Source organism: Anoplophora glabripennis, unplaced genomic scaffold (assembly GCF_000390285.2).
Source record: "Anoplophora glabripennis isolate ALB-LARVAE unplaced genomic scaffold, Agla_2.0 scaffold267, whole genome shotgun sequence".
NCBI classification, from domain to species: domain Eukaryota; kingdom Metazoa; phylum Arthropoda; class Insecta; order Coleoptera; family Cerambycidae; genus Anoplophora; species Anoplophora glabripennis.
Genome location: NW_019416452.1, coordinates 531,639 through 546,439, shown reverse-complemented (window position 1 = coordinate 546,439; position 14,801 = coordinate 531,639). Strand labels below are relative to the sequence as shown.

Below are 14,801 nucleotides of genomic sequence, written 5' to 3'. Positions count from 1 at the left end.
GAGAAACTTTTTTACTAACAATAGGATCTTCAATACGAGGTCTGTTCAGAAAATAACCGAAATTTTTTAATGGAAATATTTAGTGATATGGGGTTGGCAACACTGCGTTGCGCATAGTCTCCTCTGTAACCACATGTTCTTGGATTCTTAATATGTCATTTAGTTTTCGTGATATTGTTATTTGAGTGCGAAGTGTTTAAGTGTTAGTGACAATTTTTGAAATGTAAACTGGGGAAAACTTTCACTAAACGTTTCAACTTTTGAAACAACCTTACGGATATGATGCGGATCGTACGAAATGTTACCAATAGTTTGCACGATTTAAAAGTGGTCGTCCGATCCTCGACCAGGAAGGCCTTTCACCTCAACTGATGATTCCCACGTTCAGAAAGTCAAAAATCTAGTGCGTGCACATCGCCGATTGACTTTAAGAGAAATTGCAGAAGAGGTTATCGTCTGAATTGGGTCATGCCATGAATATTTGACTGAAAAATTGAACATGCATCAAGTTGCAGCAAAATTTGTCCCGCCTTTGATGACCAATCAACAAAAAGAAAATCGTGTTTACGTTTTTCGGCAACTCCTTGAACAATCCAATGACGACGAAACGCTCGTTCAAAGGATCATGACGGAAGACGAAAGCTGGGTTTACGGCTACGACATTGAGAAAAAAGTTCAATCATCACAATGGATTGGCATATGATCTCTACGCCCCAAGAAAGAACGTCAGTCTCGATCCAATATCAAAGTGATGTTCCCTGTTTTTTCAACTTTAATGGAATTGTGCATTTTGAATTCTTACCTCAAGGCGTTTTACAACAATGCCAAAGTGATGCTCACTGTTTTCTTCGATTTTAATGGAATTGTGCATTTGAATTCTTGCGTCAAGGTGAAACTATCAAGGCGTTTTACAACGGTTACGTGAAAAAATCCTCAACAAGAGGCCATGACAATGGACCCTCGCACTCAGCTTTGTCAATTCGTCAGTTTTGTGTCAAAATTCAGATTACTGTCCTCACTCACCACACCTGGCTCCTTGCGAGTTATAAAGGTTGACTTGATTATATTGTTTCATTATCTGAATAACATCAAAAAATGTTTCCTTGTATATGTTATTTAGCTTATTTGTTTTGTTTGTCTGTTATTGTTTATATTTAAAGTTCTTATCGATTTTATATTTTAATTGCTTTATCCTGTCGTACTTATGTCTTCATACTTAATGTAAGCTATCTTTTTTTTAATTTAGTTAATCTTTCCTATTTTACTTTATCCTGTAATTGGCACTTTGTCCCGTTGCTTGGGTCAATTTCTAAATAAATAAATAAATAAATATGTAATTTTGTAGAAAATGCCGAAGATTGTAGCTTATACAGGGTTCCCCATATTAGACTATGCAGTTTAAAAGGCGAATAAAAACTTTCTGATGAAAGTAAATTAACTTTTTAATGGACCAATATGTAGCTAATTTTATGGGATTCTTAACGAAAATAAATATTAAGTCAATTTTTAAAGATCATGTCTTCCAAATGCCCTCCTTCGACTTCAATGCAATTTTGAATTCTAAGTTCAAAATTTTGCATCACTCGACGCAGCAAATCTCCATTTATTTCTGCAATTTTATTTTGAATCTGTTCTTTCAACTCCAGAATTGTTGCTGGACGACTTNCATAGCATGCCACGAGATAACATTATCTCCTTAAAAATATGTCGCATACGTGTCTATGAACTCTATACTCTGAAAAAAATTGACATTAAAATCGCCCCACCCTGCAAAATTCTACACTGATGTTCCGGATCAAATCTGTACACACTGTATGTTCTGTGCGATTATCTAATTTTTGTTTTTCATTTTGCATTTTGATTCCTTTTTAAAAATAGAAACAGTATTATCCATGACTTGAATAGAGAAACTTTTTTACTAACAATAGGATCTTCAATACGAGGTCTGTTCAGAAAATAACCGAAATTTTTTAATGGAAATATTTAGTGATATGGGGTTGGCAACACTGCGTTGCGCATAGTCTCCTCTGTAACCACATGTTCTTGGATTCTTAATATGTCATTTAGTTTTCGTGATATTGTTATTTGAGTGCGACGTGTTTAAGTGTTAGTCACAATTTTTGAAATGTGTTATTTTCTGGAACGTAAAATTATGGTTGAAACTGGGGAAAACTTTCACTAAACGTTTCAACTTTTGAAACAACCTTACGGATATGATGTTCTGGATCGTACGAAATGTTACCAATAGTTTGCACGATTTAAAAGTGGTCGTCCGATCCTCGACCAGGAAGGCCTTTCGCCTTTCACCTCAACTGATGATTCCCACGTTCAGAAAGTCAAAAATCTAGTGCATGCACATCGCCGATTGACCGTGCATCGAGTTGCAGCAAAATTTGTCCGCCTTTGGTCTTCAAAACAAAAAGAAAATCGTGTTTACGTTTTTTGGCAACTCCTTGAACAATCCAATGACGACGAAACACTCATTCAAAGGATCATAACGGAAGACGAAAGCTGGATTTACGGCTACGACATTGATACAAAAGTTCAATCATTACAATGGATTGACATAGGATCTCTACGCCTCAAGAAAAAACGTCTCAATCCAATATCAATGTTCCCTGTTTTTTCAAATTTAATGGAATTGTGCATTTTGAATTCTTACCTCAAGGCGTTTTACAACAATGCCAAAGTGATGCTCACTGTTTTTTCGACTTTAATGGAATTGTGCATTTTGAATTCTTGTCTCAAGGTGAAACTATCAACGTGTTTTACAATGGTTACGTGAAAAAATCCGCAAAAAGAGACCATGACAATGGACCCTCGCACTCAGCTTTGTCAATTTGTCAGTTTTGTGTCAAAAATCAGATTACTATTCTCAATCACAATCCTCACTCGCCAGACCTGACTCCTTGCGATTTTTTCTTATTTCGGAAATTAAAGTGCTGGCATCTCTCTCATATCAAAGAAAAAAATGATTACCAGCAAGCTGTAACTTTGCGTGCAGCTTAAGTTTGACGAGTCTCCCAAGATTTGATATGAGGAAAATTCAACAAGTTTTCCCGTGATTTTCAGGAAAACATGTCAATCTGATATAAACATGGAATGTTATGACCAGCACTTTTTTTTAAGTTTAAAAGAAAGATATATATTTTAAACCCTCCAAAAAATTTGTCCGACAATAATGTTGGTATTTTGAGTTTGTCCCCCACCCCAAATATGTCGATTTGGTGACATTATGGTTGGTGACAACCAGCAAGCTGATTTTTCTGGGAGGGTTTGGTAATAAGATTTGAAATGAAAATATCTTATTGTCCGACAAAATTCTTGAGAAGTTTTTGCAGTCCGACGCCCCGAAGATGTCGACGGTTGGTGATAACCAGCTATCGGACAAAAGCGTCATTATTTAAAAAAATGCAATATTATCGGTTTTTTTTGCTTGTCCGACAAAATTAAACGATAAAATTTTGCGGTTTCAATACTTAGCATGATGTAGAAGAAAAATTTATATTAATAAAAAAAATGTTTGAATAAAAAAAAATTTGTTTAAATTACAAAATTACAAAAAAAATTTTATACATTGTGGTCCCTATCTAATAGGTCAAAATTCATGGGTAGATTCTCGAAGCAAATATATTGCGATTTAGCCGAACTTACCTTAGTCCAAAAGTTGATAGTTAAAGAGATACAGGGTGTTATATGTAAAACATTATTTTAGTACTTTAAGGTATCTCCTCTTTGGTGTCAAATTCTTATTTTCCAACTTTTTTTACACAAAAAGCTACACTTTATAAAACTAGCTGTCTCGCACCGTTTTCGAGATATTTGGCTTTGAAACTTCCAATGCTGTTGAATTAAATTACAATGAAGTACCTACCTATTATTAATTTAGCGGTGAAGTTTCTTAAGTTTGGACGAAAATCAAATAATTGACATACTCCACTTGTCTTATTGCTGTCATTTGTATGCTACTGTCCATTAAGTATTATTCGTACCTAAAATTACATCTTAATTTAAATTGTATGTACACAAATGTGAGATGGAATGCCGACACTTCCGTTTTTGGGGTTAACATGAAATCCGTTGTTTATGGAGAAACTATAAACACCTGTTAAGAACTTTGGCAGCAGGTTTTAAATGCTGCAGTCATTTCGCATTAAGGATTTATACTTTACAAGACAATCTTTTAATAAACGTGTTGATAAATGTATAATAATATTTTTAAAATTGGTTTAATTGGTTTTTCATGAACAAAACTATGTGTAAACTATTTGTCAACACAAGATTGCAAATTTGAATTTAAAAAAACACAAGCAAAATTTTATGCATTTATTGTACAGTTACCATTTTTTATAAAATAGTTACAATAGTTTATAAAATAAAATATACATCTAAGTTTTTTGAACAAAGAAATCATTTTGATGGTGATTAATTAAATTAGTTAGACATAATTATTTATGAATTTCAATTTCTGTTGCTCCTGTTAAAAAGATAATTTTCTTATTTATTCTTCTTTATTTCTTCATTAAAAAAATAATTATTTTATAGCGAAATGAACATTAGGTACCACAAAAATAGTAATGTTTCCCATTTTTAAGGCAAAATTTCCAATCTTTTTTGGCGGACAAGTATATTATTGTGTTATACATTTCAATTATTAGAGAAAAAAAATCAAAACCAGATTGCTGGTTAACACAAACCATGTTGTCGTTAAGTCGACATCTTCGGGGCGTCGGACTGCAAAAACTTCTCAAGAATTTTGTCGGACAATAAGATACTTTCATTTCAAATCTTATTACCAAACCTTCCCAGAAAAATCAGCTTGCTGGTTGTCACCAACCATAATGTCACCAAATCGACATATTTGGGGTGTGGGACAAACTCAAAATACCAACATTATTGTTGGACAAATTTTTTGGGGATTTCAAAAATATATATCTTTCATTTAAACTTAAAAAAAAAGTGCTGGTCATAACATTTTATGTTTATGCCAGATTGACATGTTTTCCTGAAAATCACGGGAAAACTTACCACTGTTGAATTTTCCTCGTAGTCACATGTTTATGCCAGATTGACATGTTTTCCTGAAAATCACGGGAAAACTTACCACTGTTGAATTTTCCTCGTAGTCAAATCTTGGGAGACTCGTCAAACTTAAGCTGCACGCAAAGTTACAGCTTGCTGGTAATCATTTTTTTCTTTGTACGTGGGCCCGTGGACTATTAGGATTCAGACACAATATTTAACAGGACTTTTTGTAAATTCTAATACGAGTCTGACCCAGAACATTTAATTAATCTCGTCATGAGTCCATGCATGCATGTAGACATCGCTTTCGAGTATAAGAGTGTCAATCACTGTTAGGTGTAGAAATGTAAACCTTTGTTCTATTCCGATTTCATTTGAATATTTAATAATTCGCTCTATTCTTCGTGTCTGGATTTCAAGGACTATCCACGTGAAATCTTGACCTTTTCCCGAAATACATTAACAACACACGGTGGAAAAAATTGCTCGAAGGCTATTCTTGTCGTCAATTCAACTGCCAAGGTCAACGGTTACGTGCAGAAGAAAATTACTTTTTTAAACAATCCACGGATGATTTAAAAACGTGCGCGAACAATATACATTATTTAAAGTAGGTTTTTTAGGGTTATTCGGAATTTTCTTTTGCTATCACGCGAAAGTTGCATTGATTGTATTGTTGGTATATTCATAATTGACCACAGCTCATATTTGAAATGGAAATGACTCAAAATAAATTTCTAATAGCTGTTTAACATTGACAATTTATTGATGAATAAATTGACGAAGTTCTTCATGAATTAATTCACGAATTTATTGGTAAACAGTGTGGTTTTACACTGCTAGTTACAGACTTTATCAAGTTTTTTTACGCATTCTACCAATGAATCAAAGAAGCAAATAAATTTCAAAAATGTTACCTTTCCACTCATAATTGTAGTGATACAACAGCGGTACCGTTTTGACACATATTATATAAATATTAGTGTTTGTAAGTAACAAATCAGTAAAAACAATGCAAAACTAGTACGACGCCACACAATTATTTACATATTCCAATAGCATAACCTCATTACCGAACTGAGGCTGGAAATCTGTTGCGTTGGTACTTCTGAACTTCACGAAGAAATTGACAAAAATTATAACATGCTCTATTCTACCAATGAATCAAAGAAGCAAATCAATTTCAAAAATGTCAAATTTCCACTCATAATTGTAGTGATACAACAGCGGTACCGTTCTGACACATATTATATAAACATTAGTTTTTGTAAGTAACAAATCAGTAAAAACAATGCAAAACTAGTACGACGCCACACAATTATTTACATATTCCAATAACATAACCTCATTACTGATCTGAGGCTGGAATTCTGTTGGGTTGGTACTTCCGAACTTCACGAAAAAATTACTGAAAATTAGAACATGCTCTAATTCGTCAAGAACTTGATGAATAAATTCATGAAGTTATTTGACAGCAGATTAAGTGCATTACACTTGTCCAATTTCTTGATGCAGCGACTTCATGAATTAATTGAACAATAAATTGTCAATGTAAAACAGCTATAAGATATTTACAATTTGTCTGCTAACTTCAATCTTTTAATTTTTAACACAAAACGTTCTTATCAAGTCCAAGTTAATCCCTTAATACAGACCCTTCATAAATGTTTACAAGCCACTTGAACGACGAGCTTAGGCAACCTAATATTGCATACTGGTACTGGCAAAGAAAAATTCGTAAATCTTGGCGTCACCAATATTAATGATTCGTTTACAATGAACAATGACAAACCGTTACTTCTACGCACGAGATAATGCGATCGCTGATTGGTTGAATAATATCTACACTAATCACAGTCGATGAAAAAGAATATTGCGTTTCAATGTAATCTTGATCTTAATATTTTAATTTTACGGAAATTTAATAGCCAACGTGAAGAAAATAAAATTACTGTTCCAAACAAAATTACTGGTCACGTGGCTTGTAATCACATATGAAGTTTCTGTAGTATGAGAACTATCTGTAGATGACTTCTAATTAGTAGAAAGTATTTTATTCTTACTGGTAAGTAGGTACTACGAGTACGACTTGTTTATTAAGTTTAGTTTATACAAAATTGTATCTCATACCCTTGTTTATTAACACTAATTTAGCGCACTCGAAAACTTACCCGTAGCAAATTTTAATATATTACATGTTTTTTAAATACATATAATAATATAACAATAATATAATATATAATATAAAAATAATATAAAATTATTACTATTATTGAGGAGCAACATGTTTTTTTCCAAGGCAGGTCGGTTACTACTAATCTTGTATCATATGATGTATACAAAATAATTGAAATTCTGGAAACCCAAAATCAAGTAGATGCCGTGTATACCGATTTCTCCAAGACCTTTGATAAAGTACACCATCCTACATTGTTCGTGAAGTTGGAGAATATCGGTATACATGGGAATCTATTAGGATAAAATCCTATTTAACTAATAGGTGCCAATGTGTGTCAATCAATAACTCTTACGTCAAATTTTGTTCACGTTACGTCAGGTATACCGCAAGGCTCTCATTTAGGGCCATTGCTCTTTTCTTTGTTTATTAATGATATTGGCTCCTGTTTCCGCCACTGAGTATGCACTTTATGTCGACGATCTGAAAATATTCTCAAGAATTTCATATATTGCTGATTTTCTGAATATTCAATCTATTCTCGATCGTTTCGACAATTATTGTAACTTTAACAAATTCTTCTTGAATATTAATAAATGTCAATTCATTAAATTCACGCGTCTAAAAAATATTACTGATATTAATTATAAAATAAACAATACTTTGCTACAAAAAGTGGATTCCATTAGGGATCTGGGTGTCACTGGATTCTAAACTTCGAGATTCATGTTGAATATGTTGGGTTCTGCGTAATCTTGGATTTATTTTACGTGTAACTAAATATTTTCGTGATCCCAGGTCCTTCATCTTATTATATAATTCCATGGTCCGATCTCATCCTGAGTTTGCACCTTTAGTGTGGAATCCTCAATATCTTAAATATATCGAACGTTTAGAAAAAGTCCAACAAAAGTTTATTATAACTTAAACTATGGATTTAATAGGCACTTGCTATCACTAGGCTATGATTCGAATTTACAGCACTATAAACTGTTAAAATTATTCTCCAGGAGACATATCGCTTATGTTCTTTTTTGTATAAATTATTTATCGGGAAAATTCACTACAGCCACATTTCGAGTTCACTATCATTTGATATTAAACAATATATTTCGCGCTCCTCAAATTTATTTTATCACTCTGCGTATGCCTCCAATGCTGCAAATAACTCCCCAGTTAGTATGTTGCAAAAATCTTACAATTTGTTTTTTAATCATATCGACATTTTCAGCCTCTCTTTCAACTCGGTTGGTTTTTAATTGAATGGTTTTTCTCTTCTCTTTTTTCTTGTTGTGCTTTATTTTTTCTTTGTTTTTCTTTCTTTTTTTTTTCTTTCTTTTTTTTTTCTTTTACCCTTAACCATATTATGTTAAAACTAGGTAATTACTTGTTAATTGATTGTTTATTTATTGTATTACTATGTAGGTATATTGTAACTTGTTATTCTTATTTAATTTTAGTTTTGTACACGCACTGCTATTTTCTATAGTGCACCCTGTAACTTGTATTGTTTATCAATATGTTGGGTTGTCAAATCTGTAAATAAATAAATAAATAAATAAAATGAAAAAAATCATCTTTGACACCCTGTATCCCAAAAACAAAAGACGATATGCGCGTAGCTCATAGGAATAAATTTCCTTATTTTCTATCCACTTCTGTCATTATTGCACCTTTTTCCTACATTTTAAGGAACACAATCATATGCAACTAATTTGAAAAAACTATAATTTTAATTAAATTAAATTTAATTTCTAGATTCTCCTCGATGCTGGCGCACAGGTGAATCCTGTTCTTAGAACTTCCAGGAACGTCTTTATGACTCCCCTGGATTGTGCGCTGCAGAGAGGTTTCAGATCCACAGCGAAATATTTACAACTACATGGAGGGGTGCCGGCTAGTAGGCTAGCAGAATTGCGGAATCAACCAACTAGTGCCTTGAATTTGCACATAAGAGACGACGTAACCGTTCTTGGAGATACAAGTTCGGAGAGTGAAAAAGAACAAGGAGACCCGATTAAAAGTAGCAAGAAATCTTATAGAAAAAAAATAGTTCATAAATTAGAAAGGCCCAAGCTTTCTTTATCAGGAAGCGAAGAAGAAATTGAGAGATTAGGAAGTAGCAAACTTGAAAGCACAGGAAAGTCCAAAAAGAGATCAACTGATAGAAATAAAGAAAATAAATCTAGTGCTAAAGCTGACAGTTCAACTCCTCCTATGTCATCAACCAAACGAAGCAGCAGCAGAAAATTACCATCCAGTAGAATGGAATATACCAATGAGATTATTATCAACGGAAAAACTGAGATAAACATTCATCAAACTAGAGAAATCATTCTTGAAAAAGAACCTGTAGTTGTTGATAAGATTTCCGAAGTAGTTATTCCATCTGAAACAGCTGTTCCGCATTCTGCTTCATCGGTAAAAGATCGAAGGCCCAGAAGTGCAAAATTTAGTAAAGGAAGAGACCGGTCAGGACGAGCCAGCTCAGAAAAAGAAGCAGCGAGAGCACGAAATGCAATAACTAGTCCAACAACCATAATACAGCAAGAAAAGGAATCAAGGCAACCTTCTTTAAAAACGCAAAGTACCAATACCTCCGAAGAAACAACTGAAACTGTAATTGAAAATAAAAAAATTGAACCCTCTACGGCAACCACAGAAGATGGATTTCTCAAAAACTTTCCAGATTCGAGAAAGATCATAGATCAACAGTCTCTCATGTCCAATACTAGCGAAGATGTAGAGGATCATAAAGAATTTGTAGTAGAAGCTTCGATTCATGAACCGCCGAAAGTACTTTTAGAGAAGGAACATGAAGATGAGCAAGAGTTAAAGTCGAAAGACTCTGAAATTATTACAGAAGGAAAACAAGATGAGAAACCTCTTACAGGGGAAAATATTCAAAATGATGATTTAGCAGAAGAGCAGGAACATCAAAAGGCAACTAAAGTCGATGAGACAAATGCAAAATTAACTACCAATGACACTGAGAAAACAGACGATAAGGAAGTGGAAGATCAAAAAACAAAAGAAACAAGCACCGTTCTAGCTAAAGAAGAAATAACAGATGATGATAAACATATTCAACGTCAACTAACAGAATCTCCAGGAGCAAACACATCAGAAAATATAATTAATGAAGCCGAAGCTGAAATAGATAATGCTTCAGACACAAAAAAAGATGATGATAAGACAGAAGTTAAAGATGTCACTGAGTTACAAACAAATGGTGAAGCTATAACAACAAAAGAAATTGAAAATACAGAAGTTCAAGAACCCGTACACGAAAAACAATCTGTTGAAGAACTACAAGAAACACGTCGGAATAATACAGAAACTGAAGAAGCAAACAATGAATTAGATAAAGACAATAGTAAAGTAGCAGTTGACCTGGAAGCAAATAAAAAGAATGATCAGTTGCTTGATAAGTTTATTTCGGAGCCAGAGGCTGACCAGGCTGAGCATAAAGCCAGCAGAAGTACCGATGAAAGTTCAAATTTGCCGGAAGATGGAGAAAGTAAAGATGCTGAAGAAATCCACGAAAATACTGATACACCTGAAAAAACCCACAAAGATGCTGGTGCAACTAAGGACGTCCATCAAAATGATACAACAGTAAACGAGCAAGGTGAAAAAACATTAGAAGTAGAAGATGGAGAAGAGAAGAAAGTGGAAATAACCTCAAAGTCGATTGATGTAAATGAAAATGATATATATGATATTTCAAAAACTGAAATGCCATCAAAGATCGACTTTGATGAACAACCACTGGAAACTGTTCCTACAGAAAAATTTGAACAATCAATTGCCGATAAAGAAAAACCAAGTGAAGGAGAAATAACAAAAAAGCGAGACAGTAAACAAAAAGAAACACGAAAAAAACAAGGGATTGAAGCATCTGATGGGAAAACTAAACCAAAAGATGCCGACGTAAGAAAGAAACATTTAAAAATAGAAAAATCAAATAAAAAAATAAAAGCAAAGCAAGATTATTCAGATGATGACTATAGCAGTCGATCTGAAGATGTTTCTTTGTCTACACCTACTAGTAAGACCCATAAAAGCTTCAGGATACTAGACGAAGAAGACGGAGGAAAACCGAGTAAGACGAGAGGAGGCAAAAGCAAAAGAAGCGAAAACAAAGAATCTCGATCACGATCCGAAGAAAAAAAGAAAAAAGACGGTAGTAAGGAAAGAGAAAAATTTAAACATAGTAAAATTCCAACGCCCTTGGGTAAAACTATTTTATCTAAAAGCGACAGACACTTAGATAAGTCTCACTTATTAGAAAAGAGAGCTCTGCAGGGGGTACTAGACGCACGCATTCCATCTTTGCCGAATATCCATCAAGACAAAGATCGACTGAAAGAACCGCCACGATCTGAATCTAACATGTCGGCTCCGCTCCTGGCCTCTCTTTATAGTGACAACGAGAGTTTGTCGGATGTGGAGCACGAGTCAAGAAGTTTGGTAGCGCGGAACAAGAAGAGAGTCAAGAAGAGGCCCAAAGTTAGGGATGCCAGAAGTGCAGGAAGTGATTATGAAAGCAGTAATTTGATAGATTCTGGATTCGAGCCCAGCCCGAGAAGCACCAGAATTCCTAAATGGAAGAATATGTCTGAGCGGGGTGTTAACATGACATCAGTTACACAAAATATACAAAGCAATATAAGAAGGTAGGTAATTTGACCACGTACGAAGAAGAATATATAAACGTGAATAATAAGATCGATGATTTTAGGTACCATTTGGAAAGAAAAATATTTCAGCACCTCCTGGAACTAAAGAGGCATCAAATTAGAGCTGGTCAACATAACGAGGCAGTTCTAGTCAAAAGAGCTATTGACGCGTACCATCAGTCATGCGCTTCCACTGTTGGGGCTGGTCGATACATTCCAGAAGATTACACTTTCAAAAGCTTTGAAAGATTTCTCTATGAATCTTTGAGAAAGCTACAGAAGAACGATGTGGAATATATGAAAGGACTCCCAGAAGCACCCTCTAACCCACTTTTATGTACAAGAAGCACCAATAGATGTATGCATGCTACGCATGCTTATACTGGGGTTCCATGTGCAGCATACCGTAAGTATAACTGCATTGCATTTTCAAGGACCAGTGAACAAAAATTTAGTACAAAATCAGTGTTATTAAATAGTCTATTTTGAGGTATTTAATTTAAAAACTCCACGCACGTAACTAAAGAAACATTACAAATTATAGGTTCAAAGAAAAATGTTATAGCAACTCCAAATAACAAGAAATCTTAGGAACACTTTGATTTATTGTATATTTTTTTGTTTTGCCTTTTAGTTATTTCAGTCACTAATTTTATTTATCAATGCTAATAAATATGAGACATTTCATCTTCAAAAACTTGCAGTTTAGGTTCCGGGTTCTTGCGATCAAGGTATTCAGGTTTCATGGTTAGTAGCCACCAAAAATGACGACCATAAGTCTCCAATAGATCCGATATTTTTTTGGGTATTATAAATTTACTAACCTATGTACGTAGGTTTTAGATCCAGGGTTCAATATTAGCTAATAATTATGGAACGCCGGTATGTTTTTTGACTATTTCTAAACGAATGAGAATCTTACTTTGCTAAATATACTATACAGGGTGTTAATTAAGTATGTACAATAAATTCAACAGACGATTATTTGAGTGATTTTAAGATAAAAGTTCATGTAAACATTGGTCCGCAGATGCTTCGTTTTCTAGATACAGGGTGTTAAACTTTTTAAAAAAAATTGCTATTTCATAAATGTCTTAAATACCCTTTACCCAATTTTGTTGTAATTTGGCAGTGTTATTTGTACTTTATGTTATTTAGATGTTATTATTAAAAAATTATAAAAAAATTATAATTTCCAAAAGAAACTTTTCCCCTTGTTTCTTTTGTGGTCCAGGGATATGCAATTAAGTGTATTTTATTCTTTTTCTACAAAAATTAATCAAGATACGAAAAACATTCAAGAGACAAAAAAGTTGTATTTTTAGTTGTTTAATTAAAAAAATATATAAAAATTACTAAAAGTCAGTGGCGTACATTTTTTTTGTCAAAAATATTCGTTAAAGTACCGCTCGGGACGGCACTGGATTTAATAAATATAATCAAGTTAGGGTTAAATTAGCCCCTTAACACTACAAATAACACTGCCAAATTACAACAAAATTGGATAAAGGGTATTCAAGATATTTACGAAATAGCAATTTTTTTTTACAAAAGTTTATCACCCTCTATCTTCAAAATGAAGCATCTGCGGACTAATGTTTATATAAACTTTTTGTTTTAAAATCACTCAAATAATCGTCTGTTGAATTTATTGTACATACTTCCTAAAATTCAGTGATTTTTCACTCCGCTTTCGCCATACATGGCCGCCGGCCGTATTGAATTTCCAAAATACGCCACTACGTATTAGAAAGTGTATGTATTAAGATAATTTTGAGCCATCAAACGTCTTTTAAGTTGCTTCAATTTTTAAATAGAAAAGTGATGAATGGACGTGGAGCAAAATCCATGTTATGGCGCCCAACGTGGGGCTGACATGGGATACACCGTCGACCTAAAAAAATTTTAGGTTATGTTGTAGGCATCACAAATAACAATTTTGTTATACACAATCCAAACAAAATCATCGAGGGCGGAAAGTATTTTATTTTTCGCTTCTTAAACGTAACGTAACCTCAGTATCTCATCAAAAAGAATATCACGGATGTCACCTCGCTATAACACGTGACAGGACAAAAATATCCGTTCGTTTTGACACGGGGAGTGTGCATGGGCGTAGGTAGGATTTTTGTTTGGGGTCTACTGGTCAGTCGGCTAGTCCGACCATATGGACATTGGGTTCACTAGGAGGGCTGAATCCACCCCTGCCCCCCCACCTACGCGCCTGGAGTGTGTGGCAATTATAGTCTGTTTAGAAATGAAAGAGAGTAATAAAAGCTTATTATGTATGCAAATCGTAAATAAATGTAGTACTGGTGCTTATATTCAATATTTTTATATTATGTATTTTCNTATTATTAAAAAATTATAAAAAAATTATAATTTCCAAAAGAAACTTTTCCCCTTGTTTCTTTTGTGGTCCAGGGATATGCAATTAAGTGTATTTTATTCTTTTTCTACAAAAATTAATCAAGATACGAAAAACATTCAAGAGACAAAAAAGTTGTATTTTTAGTTGTTTAATTAAAAAAATATATAAAAATTACTAAAAGTCAGTGGCGTACATTTTTTTTGTCAAAAATATTCGTTAAAGTACCGCTCGGGACGGCACTGGATTTAATAAATATAATCAAGTTAGGGTTAAATTAGCCCCTTAACACTACAAATAACACTGCCAAATTACAACAAAATTGGATAAAGGGTATTCAAGATATTTACGAAATAGCAATTTTTTTAGAAAAGTTTATCATCCTGTATCTTCAAAATGAAGCGTCTGCGGACCAATGTTTATATAAACTTTTTGTTTTAAAATCACTCAAATAATCGTCTGTTGAATTTATTGTACATACTTCCTAAAATTCAGTGATTTTTCACTCCGCTTTAGCCATACATGGCCGCCGGCCGTATTGAATTTCCAA

General features: G+C 33.6%; 1 protein-coding gene across 1 annotated transcript in view; it reads left to right on the top strand.

Moving 5' to 3' along the window:
- LOC108905466 (uveal autoantigen with coiled-coil domains and ankyrin repeats-like) overlaps positions 1-14,801 on the top strand; it is a 51,924-nt gene that overhangs the window by 34,869 nt on the left and 2,254 nt on the right. The window contains exons 5-6 of the mRNA XM_023454596.1: positions 8,960-11,880; positions 11,946-12,289. Coding sequence (XP_023310364.1) covers positions 8,960-11,880; positions 11,946-12,289 — 3,265 coding nt within the window. The remainder of the gene's footprint in view (positions 1-8,959; positions 11,881-11,945; positions 12,290-14,801) is intronic.